At 41.2% G+C, this 22,585-nt stretch overlaps 1 protein-coding gene across 5 annotated transcripts in view; it reads right to left on the reverse strand.

Moving 5' to 3' along the window:
* Positions 1-22,585, reverse strand: part of LOC127355469 (glutamate receptor 2-like) — a 105,064-nt gene that overhangs the window by 64,423 nt on the left and 18,056 nt on the right. For all 5 annotated transcript variants that reach the window (XM_051386393.1, XM_051386391.1, XM_051386394.1 and 2 more), the window contains exons 3-4: positions 4,271-4,510; positions 2,944-3,065 (exon numbers count right to left, since the gene is read on the reverse strand). In XM_051386393.1, coding sequence (XP_051242353.1) covers positions 2,944-3,065; positions 4,271-4,510 — 362 coding nt within the window. The remainder of the gene's footprint in view (positions 1-2,943; positions 3,066-4,270; positions 4,511-22,585) is intronic.

Genomic DNA, 22,585 nt, shown 5'->3' on the forward strand with positions numbered 1-22,585 from the left:
GGAAATTCTTGTACTTGGCCCCAAACAACTCCGAGACTCACTTTCTAAAGATATAGTTACTCTAGATGGTATTACCTTGGCCTGTCAGGAATCTTTGAGTTATCTTAAGTTATCTTGGAGTGATCAGGACATGTCCTTCAATTCTCACATAAAGCAAACCTCTAGGACTGCCTTTTTTCATTTACGCAATATTACAAAAATTAGACATCCTGTCACAGATGGATGCAGAAAAACTAACCGATACATTTGTTACTTCTAGGCTGGATTACTGCAATTCCTTATCATCAGGTTGCCAATAAGTCAAAATAATAATAGTCAAATTAATTCAGAACGCTGCAGCACGAGTACTGACAGGAACTAGGAAAAGAGAGCATATCTCTCCTGTATTCACTTCCCTGCATTGGCTCCCTGTCAAATTCAGAAAATAATTTAAAATCCTCCTCACCTACAAAGCTCTTCATGGTCAGGCCCCTTCATATCTTAAAGAGCTCATAGTACCCCATTACCCCACAAGAACAGTGCTTTCTCTGAATGCAGGGCTACTTGTGGTTCCTATAGTATCTAAAAGTAGAACAGGAGCCAGAGCCTTCAGCTACCAAGCTCCTCTCTTGTGGAACCAGCTTCCAGTTTTGGTTCGGGAAGCAGTACACCCTCTCCACATTTAAGAGTAGGCTTAAGACGTTCCTCTTTGATAAGGCTTATTGTTAGGGCTTGCTTGGGTGAGTCCTGAACCAATCCCTTAGTTATGCTGCTATAGGCCTAGACTATTGGGGGATTTCCCATGATGCACTGAGCTGCTCTCTTCCTCGTTCTCTCTTTCTGCACACATTCATGCCCCATTAATGCATGTTACTAACTTCACCTCTTCCCCGGAGTTCTTGTGCTTTTTCGTCTTGCAGGTTCTCATGGATCCTGGTGGTGCCTCCTGCCATGGTCCTGCTTGACTCCCATTGCTAATATCACTGATATTATTAGGGACCGAGCCAGTGTCAACACTGGGAGGACCCTATTGTAATTGTTCAGTTTATTAGGGACCTGGCCAGTGTCAAACACTGTGAGGTGTCTATTGTGTTTTCTAAAGTTATTATTATTTGTGGGAAATGATCACTGCATTTTTGACCCCCTGAACATATACTTCAGATGTATTATATTTGGCCAATTGGCCAGGCCTGGTTAAAAATCAGATATTATATGCGTCACATTCTGCTCGTCCACTAGGTGGCGCTACTATTAAGAAAAGTAGGTTTAAGCTAATAACTCCTGCATCGTTTGTCTCAAGTTCAAAAACCTTATATCCACGCGTTTGGTGAATGGAGCTGCGTCTCCCTATATAGGCCATGCCCACTTTCGCCTAGATTTCTTTTTCGCTAGAGCGCGAAATGTCCAAAAACTACGTTTGCGTGTTCCATCCATACGCTTTTGTCCGATTCGCATGAAACTTGTCACGTGGTATCTGGAGACGGTCCTGGCAAAAACATTTTTTAAAGTATTTTGATATTTCAAAAAATAAGCATGTTATAAAATTAGCACTTTCTGTAGATTATGGTGAAAATAGAGAGAGGAGCATTTCTCCATATTGGTATGTCCAATTGACACCAACCTTGGGTCCATAGTTCCACATGTGTTCCTTAGGCATTGTGTACAATTTCAGGTCATCGCCATAAGGTGGCACACTTTATAATGAAGAAGTTTACATCTCCACATGGGCATGTATGATTAAAATGAAACTTGGTACGATGCTTGCCAATGGCTCCCTGAGGCTTGCTAAACAATGTGTCAACAATCCGCTAGGTGGCGCTCTGATGTAAATCACTCTGCGGAGACCGTAATAGTTATGAATATGAAATTCACAGGACACGTGTAGACACGTATCTGTAGCTCACATACCAAAAATCGTGTTTGTAGCGCCCCCCTACAGGATTTTTAAAAAGCAGCCCCGGCGCCATGTTTCACCGATATTTATGAAACTCGGTAGGCATATGTAACATGCCGAGACGTACAAAAAAACCCTCTTGGACCCATGCCCCAAAACCCACAGGACGTCGGCTATTTTCATTTTAATTTTCAGTCTTGGCGGCCATTTTGTGGTCATTTTCACTTTTTGGGCTTGCATTTGAAGGAACTCCTCCTAGGGAATTTATCGGATCTACTTCAAAATTGGTCAGTACAGTCAAAAGATTTTGCTGAATGAACGCCATGCACTTTGTGACTGTACGTTGAAGGGAGTGTCCGTGGGGTGCTGTCAAAGTTGGCCATTTTGAATTGAATGTCAAACTGTGAAGCCATTTATGGAATTTCAGGGTTCTATTTTAATTAACTTCTCCTACAGGTTTTATCGGATCTGCTTCAAAATTGGTCAGTACAGTAAAAAAATGTTGCTGAATGAACGCCGTGCATTTTGTGACTGTACGTTGAAGGGAGTGTCTGTGGCGTGCCGTCAAAATTGGCCATTTTGACTTCCGTGGTCATTTTTGATGAATTTTCGCCTTGTATTTGAACGAACTCCTCCTAGGGAATTCATCGGATCTGCTTCAAAATTAGTCAGTACAGTCAAAAAATGTTGCTGAATGAACGCCGTGCTATTTGCGACTGTACGTTGAAGGGAGTGTCCGTGGCATGCTGTCAAAGTTGGCTGTTTTGAATTGAATATCAAACTGTGATGTCATTTTTGGCATTTCAGGGCTCCTTACTCCTCCTTACTAACATTATTTACAAAGTGTCCTGAGATAACGTCTGTTATGAATTGGCGCTATACAAATACAATTTAATTGAATTGAAATTATACAACTGAGCTTGAGATGTCACTGTCATGAACCTTGGATTCTGTGGAAGTGGCAACCCTTTTGACCAAAGTGTCTGGTTTTGTGTATCTTGGTGTTTCTAAAAATACATGGTGTGAGAACAATCAGGGTATACTGCAGTGTATGAACAGAATATCAGTACCTGAAATAGGGAGCGGTAGGCTTCGTCCTTCCTCTCATCTTTCAGGTTTCCTACATTTATCGCTGTGACAATCCATTTTTTCTCTGCTGCAGTGTCCAGTATAACCTGAAGAGTAGAAAGACCTACACACCCAAATGCACACAAAAAAACATGATTAAATAAATTAGAATACTTCCTTAGAATACGTAATTTTACTATGGATATATCCACCTATATTTGCCTTGTTGACTAATATGGGCCTATCAGCAAATAAGAGGGTATTCACTGATATCAGTGGCTGATATGTATCTGTTGTGTCACTCCATTTAGTTAAATGTTGTGTTGGTTATTATCAACTTGGATATTGTAAAAATAACTACACAACAGAAACTAACAGAAGAAAGTAACCAGAACTATTACATTTGTATGCGTTTCTCAGTCACTCAGGTCAAAGGATGCCTAGAAGACTCTTTTCTTGACTTTTTTCATACCAGTACAATTAAAATCAGCAAGAGAAAATCATGAGGGAGAGGGACAGCGAGAACAATGGATCAGTCAGTCACAGGGCATCTAAAAACCCATCACAGCTTGACTCACTGACTCAACGACTGTCACGTAACAACCAGGTGGACTATCGACCTACATGTTACCTAAACCACTCTGCACATGTGAACAAACCAACAAGCCTGGGGATCCCCACAAATGAGGCAGAACTGAACTGACACCTTTGAACAAGCTTTAAAAAAAAAATTCTTGAAAAGCACTGCTGACTTAAACCAAAGTTCCTTAGGTTTTCACACACTAAGCAGACAAAACTTTTAATGAGCAAATGACAAGCATGTACAGTATACACTGTTAATATAAGTCATACATTTTTGTAAAACAAAAAAAAACTTAAAAATCTGGTGCCAATATGAACACATCTATTGCCTAATACAAATATGTGGGTGATATTATGTTAAATCATCCATCACAGTGTAATTTTATCACAATATAATATATACAAACTGATAAAATTTCCCGGGAACAGGACAAAAAAGCTTAGGTTTTTTTCTCGATGAGCAAATACCTGAAAAAAACGATGGTCCTGTGGGTCAGTGAACTGTCCATGGAGACTCATATAAGGAATAGTTACATGGTCAATCAGCTAGGACAAAATATCAGTTTATAGCTAATATGATAATATCAAAGATGTATTGTTATTGCCGTATACATAAAAGGAAATTGCCAAAATGTTTTTGAGATAATTTACAGAGTTGCCGTGCCGTGCATTCCAACAGAGACTGTAACAGCAGCAGCAACACTAAACTAAAATTCCCTATGTGATAAATAATGAATAAACCATTACCTCGATCACTGTCGTATAGATAGGCAAATTTTTCCCATTTGTAGTACTCCACTAATGAAACTAGTGGCCCCTTGATGTCTGGTCTCATCTGAAGAACAAACTGATTCATTCCTTCTGCAGGGAAAGACGGTGTGATGAAGGACACATGAAGTGTCTCACAGAAGGACGTGATGGTGTTTACAGACTTCTTGTCGTAGAAGCCAAAAATGGCATAGACGCCCCGAGAGAACTGGGAACAAACTAAGAGAAAAAGAGAGGGAAACACTTTAATAAAACAGAGACAGAGGACAAAACTCATAGACATAGGAGGCAAAATCAGGGAGAAAACCCTTCTGATAATACTTCTGAACTTTTAGCTCTCTGTACATAGGTACACACAACCTGTAGGCTTTTATGCAAATGATGATGATAATCAATATAATAGTTAAAGAACTCCAATATGCAGGTAAACTGTGCAGGAAAATATTTATAATACATGTGAATGAATTAAGAAGCAAATCATCAACAAATTATGCAGGCAGTTCTACAATCATACCTGCCGTTCTCCATCCCCACATCAGAGAATAGAAAGTTATTTAACAGATTACAGATAAACAGTCCACAAACATTGCTACACAAATGAATGAATAAAACAAAATAAGACAAAGAGCTGCATATGACAAATTATTTTTGCACACAGTAAGAAACTCAGATCTGCACTTTAAAAGGTGGTTACACTCTCTACTATTACTACGTTTGAACGTATATCAAGCATATGCTAGTTACCAGTGTAACTAATATGCTGGATATGAGAGCATTACATGAATGTATGGTTGTTACCGTGTGTTAAAAGAATATTATGTTGATTTATATGTCAATCTAATCTTTATTTGAAATATTTATGATACTTCAATGTGTAAATATTTAACATGATTTGAAGACTGGATTTATGACTTTTTAGAAATATTGTAATTTGTTCTTTCTTTGTTAAGAACCATGGCAATCATCATCATATCACTGATTCAAAGACATGTAGAAGGGTCTATTGGCAGAAATTGAATATAATATTCATCATTTTCATTCACCTGAAAATAAGAATTGTTGTGTTTTTGTTAACTTATTTATTTACAGAGCTAGCAGCCACCATAGGCCCAGGTATACTCTCCTTTATATGTCACATACATTCCCAGGTTGTCAAATACAGACGTGAGCAGTATTCAGTTTGTTGCAAGCAAAAAGTTCCCCGCTAGACACCACTACATTCTAGACACTGGTCCTATATATTTTGAATGTGTTACTTTTCAACTTAATATTTAAGGGAGTGTGGGCTTAAATAGGCCATTTCTTTGGGCTCTTGCTCTATTTTTTGAAATACTGTTTTTATATTTCTGTCAGTTGGATTGAAAGTTTGATGTGAATATGTGTTTACTAAATGAAAGCCATGCTGTGAGAGTTGTCTACCATATTTCACCATACTGCATATATTTAGGTAGATGCTTTTATATGAGGTAGACTGATTTATTAGGCCAGTATTTGGTAACTCAGTGTGTGAATGAACTTGTAGTCGATGAGATCCAGTGCCCAATCAGGAGTTTAAATTATAAACAAATATACAGATTTATCTTATCCAGATTTCTTCCAGCCATTCTTCAAGGCCATTTCTTGCACTGTTTTTGGGGTTTAGTGTTTGTCAAACAAGTTAAATGATGTCTGGTTAATGGTTCCTGAAACTGTTAATAAAACAGTAACTTGCATTTAAATTGTCTATATTAATGTGTTTGTTAATGGTTTACTCTTTTAGTGTTTAGTTTAGTGATTAGTGTTAGGGATTTTGAGTTAAAGCATCTTAATACATTTTATGTAAATCGGTTTAAAAAAATAATTACACTAATATCCAATTTTGAGTTGATACAGCTTCATTGAACTTAGTAACTTAAAGTTAATCAAAGTGATGAATTACTTACAGAGAAATTAAATATTTTATTTTAAAAGGTAATTAACATATTAAAGTTAACTATACTTTTTTTTATTTGTACTCTGAAAACAAAATACTAAGTCAGCAGTGTTAATTTAACTTATAAAATTAAGTTGTAATACTTAAAACTACTAGTTAAACTTTAAAGCAACTAAAGAATGTTTTCTTAAAAGAATTCGAAAAAAAAGATTGAGTTAAATTAATTTATTGGGTTTTACAGTGTATTTATAATCTTGGAGGTACTCACAAGTGCACTGAACCACCAGTTGGTGTCTCCTTGTGACGAGGATGGCAAATACATTTGCGGTATGTTACGCTGTCTTTTTTAGGAGACAATGTCCATTTTCAATTATACAGTCCATCCACAGATCAGTGGTTCCCAACCTTTTTCCTTAAGGGACCCCTTTTCATCAATGAGTGAATTTATGACCCTTGAATAAGTGACATATGTTATGGATATGTCATATTATATTCAATGCATAACAATAACAAGACAGATAAGCTATTAAACTGTATAATGAACCCACATAATGAACAAAATAACTGCAAAAGGTTTGTGTAAAAAAAGCGATTTAGATGAATTTTCAGCAGATTATTTCCTGTGGTTATTGCGTCAGAGTTGAGTTTTCCTGATATTTTTAGTTACCTTTTATTCTATCCTGTGTGTGTGTCAACCAGACATACTTAATAGGCTTCTTTTTTTGACAAACTTCTCATTTTTCTATTAGCTCTTTGTTTTTAACTGCACACTTGTATAAATGGGTATTGTAAAAGGCTGTTTATCAGAGAGTGAAGTTATAAATAAATAAAATAAATAAATATAGTTTGTGTTCAGGTCTTTCAAGTTTCTATCTTAAATAATAATCTAAACTTGGGCAACAATTGCTTTTAGTTTTCCCTACCAAAAATTAAGAAAATGCTGAGATATAGGTCAGGTTTTAAATTAAAAAGGCCTTGTGAGTCCCTGTAAAGCTTTAGTCCTGCAGTGGGGGTCCAGGCCCCCAGGTTGGCATCCAATGCTCTAGCCTTTTGCGTTTGTCACAAGACACTGTATTTTCTCCAACACGTACTTGTTATGTTACTTGTTATGTCTCGCTAAACAGCTAACTGCCACGACAAACAGACTGTCTTGACACATCTGTTTCCTGCTTCACAAAATTAGAGAGTTACAGATTCTACTTTCATCTATTTTATTTCATCTTAACTCCAATACTTAAGGGTTATCATCCACATAGAGTGGAGTCTGCTTAAATTGGACACTTTCTGGTTAATAATTTATAAGACCATCAAACTAGCTATGGATAAGATATAGTTATATTTTGGAAATTGTATTCGGAATTATGACACTGAGTATCACCAGGTTCACCATCTTATTTAAATAGCTGCTCTCAGTGAAAAACCTGATTGTCCAAAGGCAGTCCCCTCATAGGTATTATATAATCCCCTCTTGCCACAGACCTAGTATGTTTATCATCAGTTATTTTCTGCTTTATAAAGGCACTAAGAGGGAGGAGCAAATCCAGGCAAGATAAGGTCAAGACAAGTACCTGCAAACTAATTTCTTAGGCAGTAACAGTGGTGATGGGTGTTTGGCTTTCTGTCACTGATCCACATATCCACAGTATGGGACTCGAATCTACGTATATCCAGACTTAAGTGCCAGTCTGACAAGGAAACACCAGAGATTTGATCCTGTCAAATACAAACTTTGTGAACTTGATATGAAGTACTTCCTCCATTATCCTTGTATGCTGTGTGTTGACCATAGATGTATATTGAGGTTTGGATGGAAAACAGCAGCGTTTCAACTGCCACAAAGGTGCTGAAGCTGCCTTCATGTCCTCTTCAACTTCTCCAGGATAAAGATTGCTTGCTGATGTGAGGTCGACGACTGATGTTGTGGCTAGCTGTAGTACAATAGCCTTCAGTGTCGTATAGTAGTAACAGTTACTGCACTCTATAAAACTGGCTCTTTCTTTTTCTGTTTTTGTCAGCAAAAGATGCAGCAGTGCTGCTGTGATCTTGTGTTTTAGCTGTTGTTAGAGGCAACAGGTGATCTCTCTCAGTTGTTGTTTGTTTACGTCCTGCCGTCACAAGCTGATTACAAGTTTTTCTTCCTCAGCTTCTCCTTTAGAAGAGCCTGCTAGCATACTAGTGCTCCCTAGTTGTTCATGTTAAATTGCTTGTGAAGTACATTTTCAGTGTAGACTGAACACTGTAGTGTAGTTCACTGTAGAGAGTAATAGATGGCCTTTACCTACACAGTTTAGTTTACTCACAGATATGCACAGAGATATGGTGTCTGTGTTTGCTAAGTCATTCTTGAAGGGTATAGTTGTTTTGTGATTATTCTTTTATGTGTTGTGTGCTTGTTCTACTGTAACTAATGAATCTAGCAAACTCTACAACCCTGTATTGCATTTTGGGATCCAACTACTTTCAAACCTATGTTTCATCATTAGAGTTAAGGTTAGGGTTAACACCATTGTTAGTGCTGCCTGAATGGATGAGGTTAACGGATTTAGGGCTGCCTGCTAATAGTCGACTTAACCATTGAGAAGAATCTTAGTCAACCCACTTTTCAATAGTCGGATAATCGCAGAAAAAAACCAACATCAAATCTACATCTAATCATTCTGTGTACATTGTTGTAATTGGTATGAAGAGAGTTTTTTCTGAGTTGGTCCATGGGTGAGCAGTGGACTGTTATGTGGGTTCATGTACGAATGTGAGTACCCCTCTCAGCTCATATTAGACTGAAACATTGTCTATTATCAGATTTTTTTAGATTTATATACAGTGCATTTACTATTGAGACAATTGACAAACACAAGGGCATATTATTAATGATTGGGTAGAATGATCTGTGATTCACATTAGGTGGTCACGGTTAGGGTGTAGAAAGGGGTTGGCAATCATATTATGCATGAGTGTGGATAGTGTGTGCCTATGTGTATGTGTAAAGTGGTAGCTGCAGGGGCAAAAACAAAAGGGAAAAGATAAAGACTAAAACGGCGAAGCCCACAGTTCACCACCAACCCATTCACGTTTCCAATACATTTTCCCCACTCAGCGATACACCTGCTGAGGAACCAACTCTGGTTATTGGCAGCTCCATAGTCAGAAACGTGAAGTTAGCGAAGCCAGCGGCCATAGTTAAATGTATCCCTGGGGCCAGAGTGGGTGACATTGAATCCTATTTAAAACTGCTGGCTAAAGATAAACGTAAATACAGTAAGATTGTTATCCACGTCGGCGGTAATGACACCCGTTTACGCCAATCGGAGGTCACTAAGATTAATGTGGAGTCGGTGTGTAATTATGCTAAGACAATGTCGGACTCCGTAGTTTTCTCTGGACCCCTCCCCAATGTGATCAGTGATGACATGTATAGCCGCATGTCGTCATTCCACCGCTGGCTGTCGAGGTGGTGTCCAGAAAACGATGTGGGCTTCATTGATAACTGGAAGCCTTTTTGGGGAAAACCTGGTCTGATTAGGAGAGACAGCATCCATCCCACTTTGGATGGAGCGGCTCTCTTATCTAGAAATATGGCGAAGTTTATTTCTAAAACCTGACAGTCCAGAGTTAGGACCAGGAAGCAGAGCTGCTGTCTTACACACTTCTCTGCGCTTTCTTTAGAACAGTCACCCACCCAAAACCCCATAGAGACTGTGTCTGTCCCCCGACCACCCTAAATTATTTAAAGAAATAAAAACAAGGAGTTCAACATAAAAATCTAATAAAAATTAAAACTAACTCCTCAGTAGCACTAAATAAGAGAATGAAATGTGGGCTGTTAAATATCAGGTCTCTGTCCTCTAAAGCTGTTTTAGTGAATTAATTAATATCAGATTATGATATTGATTTACTTTGTCTTACTGAGACCTGGTTGTCCCACAAGGAGTATGTTAGCCTAAATGAATCAACCCCCCCAGTCATATTAATACTCACATTCCTCGAGGCACAGGCCGAGGAGGTAGAGTGGCAGCCATATATGATTCGAGCGTTTTAATGGACCCTAAACCTAAACTAAATGATAATTCATTTGAAAGCCTTGTTCTTAGTCTTTCTCACCCAAACTGGAAAACATTGCAGCCAGTTCTATTTTTTATAGTGTACCGCGCTCCTGGACCGTACTCTGATTATATATCTGAATTCTCAGAGTTTCTATCAAGTTTAGTCCTTAAATCAGATAAAGTAATTATTGTAGGTGATTTTAATATTCATGTGGATGTTGACAATGACAGCCTTAGTAATGCATTTATATCATTAATAGACTCAATTGGCTTCTGTCAGAGTGTAAATAAACCAACTCATTGTTTTGATCACACTCTTGACCTTGTTTTATCATATGGCATTGATATTGAACATTTAATAGTCTTCCCACATAATCCTTTCCTATCTGACCATTATTTAATAACTTTTGAATTCATGTTGTTAGATTATAAGCCATTAGGCAAAACTTCCTACAGCAGATGTCTATCTGACAGTGCTGTAGCTAAATTTAGGGAGGAGATTCCTTCAGTGTTTAATTCAATGCCATGTCTGAATTTAACAGAACCCAGCACGACTTTAGTCCCTCTGAAATTGATAATCTTGTCGATAGTGCTACAGGCTCACTACGATCAACATTAGACTCTATCGCTCCTATAAAAAGGAAATTATTAAAACATAGGAGACTAGCACCTTGGTATAACCACCAAACCCGCTAGTTAAAACAAATAGCTAGGAAATCTGAAAGGAAATGGCGCTCTTCCAAATTATCAGAATATCGCTCAAATTGGCAAAATAATCTTAAAACTTATAGAAAGGCCCTCCGTAATGCCAGAGGAGCCAATTACTCAGCACTAATAGAAGAAAATAAGAATAACCCTAGGTTCCTCTTCAGCACTGTAGCCAAGCTGACAGAGTCACAGCTCTATTGAGCCACATATCCCCATAAACTTAAGTAGCAATGACTTCATGAGCTTCTTCTATAATAAAATTATTACTATTAGAGAAAAAATTAATCACCAACTGCCATCAACAGTTATCAGTGGCTCTCCAAGTTCAGGGACTTCTGTCAATGTAAACTTAGATATATATTTAGACTGTTTTTATGCTATCGATCTTCATCAGTTAACTTCAATCATTTCTTCATCGAAGCCATCAACCTGTCTATTAGACCCGATCCCAGCTAGGCTGCTTAAAGAAGTTGTTCCCTTAATTGGCACTTCTTTACTGGATATGATTAATCTTTCTTTATTATCAGGATATGTACCACAGTCCTTTAAAGTAGCTGTAATTAAACCCCTTCTTAAAAAGTCCACTCTTGACCCAGGGGTTTTAGCCAACTATAGACCGATTTCTAACCTCCCCTTCCTCTAAGATTCTGGAGAAAGTAGTCGCCAAAGAGTTGTGTGTCTTTCTACATAACAATAGTTTATTTGAGGATTTTCAGTCAGGATTTAGAGTTCATCATAGCACAGAGACAGCTCTGGTTAAAGTTAATAATGACCTTCTGACTGCTTCTGACAATGGACTTGTCTCTGTACTTGTATTATTAGATCTTAGTGCTGCATTTGACACCATTGACCATAATATTCTTTTACAGAGACTTGAGCATCAAATTGGCATTAAAGGAACCGCACTAAGCTGGTTTAAGTCATATTTATCAGATCGCTCGCAGTTTGTACATGTTAACGATGAATCTTCAATACAGTTAGTCATGGAGTTCCACAAGGTTCTGTATTTGGACCAATACTATTTACTTTATATACGCTCCCTTTAGGCAACATTATTAGGAATCACTTCATTAACTTTCACTGTTATGCAGATGATATGCAGTTATATCTATCAATCAAGCCCAATGAAATTAATAAATTATCTAAATTACAAACATGTCTTAAGGACATAAAATCCTGGATGACCTGCAATTTTCTGATGTTAAACTCAGAAAAAACTGAAATTCTTGTTCTTGGCCCCAAAAACCTTAGAGACTCACTGTCTAAAGATATAGTTACTCTAGATGGCATTAACTTGGCCTCTAGCACCACTGTCAGGAATCTTGGAGTTATCTTTGATCAGGATTTGTCATTTAACTCCCACATAAAGCAGACCTCTAGGACTGCCTTCTTTCATTTACATAATATTAGAAAAAATAGACACATACTTTCACAGACAGATACAGAAAAACTAATCCATGCATTTGTTACTTCAAGGCTGGATTACTGCAACTCTTTATTACCAGGTTGCCCCAATAAGTCCATTAAAATGCTCCAATTAATTCAGAACGCTGCAGCACGAGTACTGACAGGAACTAGAAAAAGAGATCACAAAGAGATCAGTTACCAAGCTCCTCTCCTGTGGAACCAGCTTCCATTTGTGGTTCGGGAGGCAGACACCCTCACCACATTCAAGAGTAGGCTTAAGACATTCCTCTTTGATAAAGCTTATAGTTAGGGCTGGATCAGGTGAGTCCTGAACCATCCCTTAGTTATGCTGCTATAGGCCTAGACTATCGGGGGATTTCCCATGGTGCACTGAGCTCCTCCCTTCCTCTCTCTTTCTGCACTCATTCATGTCCCATTAATGCATGTTACTAACTTCACTTCTTCCCCGGAGTTCTTGTGCTTTCTCGTCTCGCAGGTTCTGAATTGAATTGAATAAAGAAAATAAGTAAATAAATAAATAAACTTTACATAACGGAAGAGGGAGGTATGCGTCTGGTAATATACACGGCTTGTAGTTGTGTTTTTGTTGAATTTAAAACATTAAAAATGGGGTGTCTTCAAAGGCTAATATTTGCTTCCTTCTGTGTGCATTGTGTTTTTCCATTGAAATGTGTTCTGACATTAAATTTGTCCAGTGATTGATGTGGCAACATTTCTTTGATTTCCAGTTTTAAAGGACTACTTTCTAGAGAGATGAGCAACGGATTATATTAGCCGAAGAAAATACTTTTTTCGGAAAAGTGGCTCCAAGATGTGCAGTGGCTTGAAGCTAACGATAAGCACACTGAAATATGGTGCAAGATTTGCCGCCGAAGAACAGCGGCAAGCTCTGTTTAATATTTTTCTCCTCGCCTTCCATAAAGCTAAACACGCACGTCCCATGTCTTCCTATTCTGAGGATGTTCCTTTACTGAAGCAGCCAGGAGTAAATGTTGGAGATGAATATCATTCACGTGAAGGGGGCACACGGATCATGCAGAGCATCGCTCACACCATCAGCGGGAAGTTACGAGCCAAGTTGCAGTCTGCTGAATTTTGGGGGCTGATTTTTGATGGATCTGAGGACATCACAAAAACTGAGCAGGAAATCGTTTACATTGTGTCTGGGTCCAGCAACAGAGAGTTTACCTCGGACTTTCTTGGACTGATTGAACTGGGTGCTGACGGAACCACGCAGGCCATAACAAACGGTCTTGTGAGACTTTTCCAGGACACAGGCTTGGATGACTGGACAACAAAGTTGGTCGCTGTGTGCACAGACGGGGCTGTTGTCAACGTCGGTGTGTACAATGGCATTTTCAGTGCTTTCTGTCAAACATGCTTGACATTGGCAACATTTTGAAGACCACATGCATTAGGTTTCAGAAGGAAAAGCTGACCATTGAGGAATGTAAGGATGAACTCATGGTGAGAGGGGATTCTCACATCTCAACATAATAGAAACCAAGTACAGATCAGGTCTGTCACATGCTCGTCTCTCAGCCCTGATGCACATTCACCTGTCAAAGCAGACCACACAGCCATTTGACCCAAAGCAAGCTGTTGACCTGTGGATGGAGACAGCTAATCGGAGGCTCAACCAAGGATAGGGAGGTGCATCTGCAGCATCTTCATCATCTACCATGCAGGAAGCTGAAGCAGAGGACAGTGGGGGCGACACTGAGGAGGACAGTGAGGAAGACTGCACTTATTAAGACCACGCTACATATGGGGGAGTACCAAACACCATCTCCTGGTACTCACCTGAGTAACTCACTGAAAAAGTTATGTAAACCCCTGACTATACAAGTACAGGTCCATTCACCATCCATTTACCATCTAGAAAGCAAAGCCTTCAATCCACCAGTTGATTGTGGCTGCACTTAGCCTTAGTAACAGGATAAGGGGCTCAGACATCCGGAGGGAGCTTACAGTAGAGCCACTGCTCTGAGTTGAAAGGAGCCAGTTGATGTTTGGGAATCTTATCAGGATGCCACCTGGGCCTTCCTTTGGAGGTTTTCTGGAAACTCCAACTGGTAGAAGAACTCAAGGTAGCTGAAAACAATGGAGATATTATACATCTCATCTGGCTTGGGAATGCCTTGGTATCCTCTAGGAGGAGCAGAAAAACATTGCTGGGGAGAGGGACATCTGAACTGCCTTGCTTAGCATGCTGCCATAATGACCCGGCCCCAGATAAGTGGAAGGAAATGGTTGGATGGATATTCATATTACTAGATGTTATCAAAGGCATCTAACATTTTCTGTAATGTTTGTTTCTCAAAGGGCAGACACAGAGAAGTCCTTTGCATCTGTCTGTGTCTACTGCTATATTTAGTTGTCCTGATTCAATGACCTTGTTCTTTACTCCAAAAATAGACCAATTTAGTCCAATTTTATGGTAAATTGACCTGCACTTGTATAGCGCCTTTCTAGTCTTCCGCCTACTCAACAACGTTTACACTACATGGCACATTCACCCTTTCACACACATTCACTCAGTGATGGTAAAGCCCATCAAACAGAAACTAACTCATTCATACACATTCACACACCAATGCACGGCATCAGGAGCAATTCGGGGTTAAGTATCTTGCTCTTCGACATGTGGCACCAGGAGCTGGGGATTGAACCAAGAACCTTCCAATTAGGGGGGGACCCGCTCTGCCTATGTACCACAGCCGCCTGTTATGTTCCTGGGTATAATATTGTGTTAATGTGCCTTATATACTGCATTCATGCTTATATTTATGTTCTCTGCTGCAAAAAACATCCTGATATATGAACATGATTCAACCATAAACAATAATCATTTATAATTCCCTGCTCACTTCTGCAGCTACACAGATTTTGGAATACAGTGTGAAAATAAATGTGCAGTTGAACAATACAGTCACAATAAACTTATTTCAGTGTGTTTAGCGCTAATTAGCAAATGGTATAATGCTAACATGCTAAATAAAAATAGTGAACAGTTTGAACATTAAACCCACTAAACGTCAGTATGTTAACATTGTCATTGTGAGCATGCTTTTGTTAACATTTAGCTATTCACCACTGCAGTTAGCATGGCTGTGTAAACTATTACAGCTCTATTTTTAATAACCAAATCAGAGTGGTCTGACAGTCAAGTACACCCTGCACGGTGCATTCGGGGGCATGCCAACACACTTTTAGTAATGTCTTGGCTAGACTTGCTTGGCACACCTGTGGTGTTATATATATGTGGGCATGTTAGGGGCTGTGAAACAGTGTTACACACCCTGTCATGACGCCTATCAACCACAGGAGTCCTCAGGGTACATTTATTATTGCCCAGAAAATGAAGAATTCCACATATGAATATATAGCACATGAATATACAGATCCAACTGGTTTTCATGTGTGATTTTACTTGTCATCAAATGATCCATACAATCACTGTCTATAGTTAGACAGTACTACAATGGGTTGCAAGCAATAAACCACATCACTTCATCCCATCAAATTCCTGCAAAATGGTGCCGTCCTAGCGGGAGCCTGTTGTAGTAGCTCCGGGTATTACTGTTGGTTTTTAGTGTTTTCAGTTGTTTTGTAGTTTGTTTTTATATCTTTATTTTCCATTGCTCGGTGCATCTTCGCACCACTCTACGTGGAGATGCTTTTTTCAGTGGTTTTGGCACTTTTTAAACACACTTTATTACACTTTGGTCTCTCCGGATGACTGGGGGCCATGCCTGCAACAATGCCTGCAACTCCGCAGGCATTGTTTACACTCGCGACCAGCTGATGGCCCTGAGGTACCTGACCCTCTTCACCAGAGAGAGACCCTCCATACCGGAGGAGCTAAAGAGGAGAGAAAGTTTAAACCCTACATCCCTGCAGTCATCATTGGAAACGTGAGGTCTTTGGCAAAAAGTGGACGAACTGGAAGCACTCACGAGAACGCAGTACAGGGAGTCTAGTATCTTGTGTTTCACGGAAACGTGGCTACAAGAGCAGATACCAGACTCCAACGTCACCATTCCCGGCTTCCAGATGGTCCAAGCCGACAGGGATACCGCCGCGACCGGCAAGAAGAAAGGAGGAGGACTTGCCGTGCTCGTCAACAACAGGTGGTGTAACCCTGGGCACATCTCTGTGAAAGAGCGTGTCTGCAGCCCGGACATCAAGCTTGTCGCTGTTGGACTACGTCCATTTTATTTGCCGAGGGAGTTTTCCAGTGTTATCGCCATCACTGTTTACATTCCTCCGTCTGGGAAAGCAGAAGCAGCGTGTGACGTCATCCACGTTATGACTGCAGGACTTCAAACAAAACACCCTGGGGCCTTCATCATTATCACAGGGGACTTCAATTATGTTTCTCTTTCCTCCACACTCCCAACCTTCTACCAGTTTGTCCCATGCACCACCAGAAACAATAAGACCTTGGACCTGCTGTACGCAAATGTTAAAGATGCGTACAGCTCCACTGCCCTGCCACCACTGGGCAGGTCAGACCACAACCTAGTCTGGCTCTCACCATCATACAAGCCTGTGGTTCAGCAACACCCGGTCACAGTGAGGACCAGTGAGGAAATGGTATCCCGAGGCCATGGAAACATTGCGCGCACTGGAGGCCACCAACTGGGATGCTCTGTATGAGCCACACGGGGAGGATACTGATGGCCTTACTGACTGTGTCTCTGAATACACTGGGTTCTGCATAGACATCACCATCCCCACTAAAAAGGTTTCCTGTTACCCAAACAACAAACCGTGGGTAACTAGCCCTTCTCCACGAGAAGAAGAGGGCCTTTAGATCAGGGACCGAGCAGAACTCAAACGGGTACAAAGAGAGCTCAAACGCAGCATCAGTGAGAGCAAGGACAACTACAGGAGAAAACTGCAAGACAGCAACTCCAGGGAAGTGTGGAGTGGGATGAAAGAGATCACCAGCTTTCAGAGGGGAGGGGGGGCAGCTGGGGGGAACGAACAACGAGCCAACGAGTTGAACCAGTTCTTCAATAGGTTCAACTCTAACTCCCCCACCCCCACCACCTCCTGCCCCACACCACCCTCATCATCCCCATCCCCCACCCCCCTGCTGACATCCACCACGGACTCTTTCACACCTCCCACCCCCAGGACATCCTCACATCTCCCACAGTCCCCTGCCACCTCCTGCAGCAGACACCTCTCTGCATCACCTTTGTCATCCCCTCCCCCAAACCTACTGCTGACACCCATCGCAGACCCTGCCACCCCCCAATCTGGACTTCACATCACATCCAGCCAGGTGAGGAGAGAGCTTGAGAGGTTCAAACAGAGGAAAGCTGCTGTACCGGACCGCATCAGCCCTCGCGTGCTTAAGACATGTTCCAGCCAGCTCTGTGGAGTTTTCCAGCACCTCTTCAACCTCAGTCTGCACCTTCAGTGAGTGCCAGTGCTCTGAAAAACATCCTGCCTGGTCCCAGTGCCCTAAAAAGGACGTCCTGTGACACTGGAGGACTACAGGCCGGTAGCACTGACCTCTCACGTCATGAAGGTCAGGGAGAGTCTTGTCCTGGCACACCTCAGACCACTAGTGTGCGCATCGCAAGACCCCCTGCAGTTCGCATATCAGCCCCATGTTGGGGTTGATGATGCCCTGATCTACCTGCTGCAGAGGCTTACTCCTCACTAGACAGACCCAACACCTCAGTCCGCGTCATGTTCTTTGATTTTTCCAACACCTGCAACACCATCCAGCCAGGACTGCTGGAGGCCAAACTGGAGAACATCCAGGTGAGTGCTCCCCTCATCACATCGGTCGAATACTATCTGACGGGCAGACCACAGTTTGTGAGATAAAAGAATTGTGTGTCTGACCGTCTGATTGGTAACATCGGGACCCCCAGGGAACTGTACTGTCTCCCTTCCTCTTCACCACCTACACTGCAGACTTTAAGTACTGCACTGAATCATGTCATCTGCAGAAATTCTCTGATGACACGGCTATTGTGGGGGGTGTTGAGGGTGGGAGGGAGGCTGAGTACAGGGACCTGGTTGAATTCTTTGTGAAGTGGTGTGGGGAGAACCACCTGCAGCTGAACATGGCAAAAACAAAGGAGATGGTGGTGGATTTTAGGAGGAACAAGCCCCAGCCCTTCCCTGTCAGCATTGGCGGGACCGATGTGGATATGGTGTCGGTGTATAAGTACTTGGGTGTCACACTAGACAATAAACTGGACTGGTCCACAAATACAGAGGCCATCTACAAGAAGGGCCTGAGCCAGCTTTACTTCCTGAGGAGGCTCAGGTCCTTCAATGTCTGCAACAGGATGTTGCAGATGTTTTATCAGTCTGTTGTGGTGAGCACCATCTTCTTTGCTGCGGTGTCCTGGGGTGCAGGCATCAAGGCAAAGGACGCCAACAGACTGAAAAAACTCATTAAGAAGGCCGAGTCTGTTGTTGGCTTGAAGCTTGTCACCCTGGAGGAGGTGGTGGAGGAGAGGATGCTGGCAAAACTGCTGGCAATCATGGACAATCCCTCCCACCCCCTCAACACAACACTGGACAAGCTAAAGAGCAGCTTCAGCAACAGACTCATTCAACCACGCTGCTCTAAGGAACGATATAGAAAATTATCTGTTATAAGACTGTATAACTCATCTGCCTCTGTCAGATCCACAATCACAGAACTGGACTAAATCTACCTGTGGAACATATACTTCATCATATACTATCATATGAGATATGTGTTAATATAAACCATGTTGATATTATATATAATATTTATACAATATATTATTATTATATTAATAATATTATATAATAATAATAATAATAATAATAATTAAAGCTGCAAACAGCGTTGGGCGGGACCTCGCACTCCATGCAACTCGGGGCGTGCTGCGGCCGCGTCACGTAACACGTGCGGACCACAACATGAAAATTTGCCATTTATCAGCTCAAAATCGCCACGCAGCGCTTACTTCCACCAGTAGGTGGCGCTATCACTATGTCATCATATTGTCATGTACACGTGTTCAGGGCGGGACTGTTATCAAGCATTTGAAGTGTGGAGCCGATTGGACAATGTACACTCAAGTTATAGCGAATTTGTGTTTTGTGGCGGTCCATCAAAATTTCCCGCCCTCACCACAGTCAACACATATCATCAACAATGTGTTTTGCATTTTATAAGTAAATTTCAGCTGGATCTGATCATCCTGCGAGGAGTAGAACATGAAAGTATAAAATGTGATACTTCCTGTTACCAGTATGTGGTGCTATCACTATGTCTGAATCTTGTCATGTAGACGTGTTCAGGGTGGGACTGTTATCAAACACGTGAAGTTTCATTGAGATTGGATCATGTACGCTTATGAGGACGTGTTCAGGGTGGGACTGTACACTGAAGATGAGTACTATCTGTTTGATGGCCAATCGGTGGAATTCGACATAGGCACATGGTTAAACATACAGTCACAAATAGCACAACTTTTGATAACCAATGTGTGTAGATTGAAGTGATCGAATTTGAAGTCAATCTGATAAAATCTGTAGGAGGAGTTAGTTAAAACAGAAGCCCTTAAGTGCCGGAAATAGCATCACAGTTTGACATTTGATTCAACCTGGGCAACTTTGAGGGAACGCCACGGACACGCCCTTCAACGTACATGCACAAATAGCACAACTTTTAATCAGAACCATTTTTTGACTGTATTCACAAATTTTGAAGCAGATCCGATAAATTTCCTAGGAGGAGTTCGTTCAAATACAACGCGAAAAGTTCCCTGAAAGTGAAAATGAAAATCAAACTGGCCGACTTCCTGTGGGGTTTCGGGTATGGGTCCCGGCATGTTACACGTGCCTACCGAGTTTCGTACATATTGGTGAAAAGTGGCGCCGGGGCTGCTGTCTTTTTATCCTGTAGGGGGCGCTACAAACGCAACGAACACGATTTTTGGTATGTGAGCGTCAGGCACCACTCTACATGTGCCCTGTGAATTTCATATTCATAACTATTACGGTCTCCGCACAGTGATTTACCATGCCACCAGACCGCCACCTAGTGGCGGATTGTTGACACATTTTTTAGTGAGCCTCAGGGAGCCATGGGGAAGCATTGTACCAAGTTTCATTTTAATGACACATGCCGTTGCAGAGATATAAGCTCCTTCATTGTAAAGAGCGCAACCTAGTGGTGATGGCTGGAAATTGTGCACGATGCCTCAGGAAGACATGGGGAACTATGGCCCCAAGCTTGGTGTCAATCGGAGATACCAATGTGGAGAAATGGTCCACTCCCTTTTTTGATGAAAAATTAACAGGAAGTTCTAATTTTATAACATGCTTATTTTTTGAAATATCAAAATTCTTTGAATTACTTTTTTATCCGGTCCACAGATGCTACGTGCAACATTTTGTGCGAATAGGACAAAGCACATAGGAGGAACACGAAAAAGTAGTTTTAGGACATTATGTTCTCTAGCCGAAAAAAAACTCAGGCGCAAGTGTGCGCGTCCTATATGGGGAGATTCAGCTCCATTCACCAAACGCGTGGATATAAGTTTTTTGAATGGGCGACAAACTATACAAAAGTTATTAGCCTAAACTCACTTTAAAATATAAAACATGATACTTCCTGTTGCCACTAGGTGGTGCTCTGACTATTACTGAATATTATCACTTAGACGTGTTCAGGGCGGGACTCTTATCAGACATGTGAAGTTTCGTTGCAGTCGGATCATGTATGCAGAAGTTATGACGAATCCCTCTTTTTATGGCGAAGGATCAAAATTGGATGCCACGGGACACCATGCCACGGGCAGGAAAAAAACTGAAGAGCCCAACTTTTAATGGTGAATGTGTTTAGATGGCTGTGTCCAAATCTGAAGTCAGTCCAATAAATTCCCTAGGAGGAGTTCGTTCAAATACAACGTGTGCAAATCGCCAGAAAATCCAAAATGGCCGACTTCCTGTTGGGTTTGAGGTATGGGTCCAAGAGGCTTTTTTTAACGTCTCGGCATGTCAGACGTGCCTACCGAGTTTCGTACATATTGGTGACACGTGGATCCGGGGCTGCTTTTTTACGTTTCTGTAGGGGGCGCTCCAAATATGAGAAACACGATTTTTGGTGAGCTCCAGGCACACCTCTACACGTGCCCTGTGCCCTGTGCGCAGTGATTTACCATGGCACCAGAGCGCCACCTAGTGGCGGATTGTTGACGCATTTTTTAGCGAGCCTTAGGGAGCCATGGGCAAGCATAGTACCAAGTTTCATCTTAATCACACATACCGTTGTAGAGATATAAACTTCTACATTTTAAAGAGCACCACCTAGTGGCGATGGCCTGAAATTGTGACAATGGGAGTGGAAAAAATGGTCCACTTCCTTTTTTGACGAAAAATCTACAGGAAGTTGGAATTTTATAGCGTTCTTATTTTTTGAAATTTCAAAAATGTTCAAATTACTATTTTTGCCAGGGCGGTTCCCAGGTGCTAGGTGAAAAATGTCATGCAAATCGGAAAAAGCGTGTAGGAGGACCACGAAAAAGACATTTTGCGCTCTATCGGAAAAAAAATATAGGCGGAAGTGGGCGGGGCCTATATGGGGAGATTCAGGTCCATCCATCGTACGCGTGGATATAAGGTTTATGAATGTGCGACAAACTATGCAGAAGTTATTAGCCTAAACGCACTTTTTATGATAGTAGCGCCACCTAGTGGCCAACCCAAAAACGACGCAAAGAATATCCCCATTTTCACCAGGCCTGATAACTTTGCTAAATAAAATTGACTTTTCGTATATGTTCAGGGGGGCAAAAATGCAGTCAATGGGGGCTAAAAATAATAGGTAAGAAGAAGAAATCGAGCAAAAACAATAGGGACCTCCAGCGGTCGCTGGCTCGGTCCCTAATAATAAGAAACATAGCAAATACAATAGGGACCTTGCCGGTCGCTGGCTCAGTCTCTAATAAGAAGAAGAATAGGTAAAAAATCTTCCTTATTAGGGACCTAGCCAGCGACCGCTGGAGGTCCCTATTGTATTTGCTATGTTTCTTCTTCCCTATTATTTGGGACCGAGCCAGTTAATGAACTGGAAGGTCCCTATTGTTTTTCCTATGTTTATTATTATTAGGGACCTCGCAAGCGACCGCTGGAGGTCCCTATTGTATTTGCTCGATTTCTTCTTACCTATTATTATTATTTTTAGCCCCT

The sequence above is a fragment of the Dicentrarchus labrax genome, unplaced genomic scaffold (genome assembly GCF_905237075.1).
Source record: "Dicentrarchus labrax unplaced genomic scaffold, dlabrax2021, whole genome shotgun sequence".
NCBI classification, from domain to species: Eukaryota; Metazoa; Chordata; class Actinopteri; family Moronidae; genus Dicentrarchus; species Dicentrarchus labrax.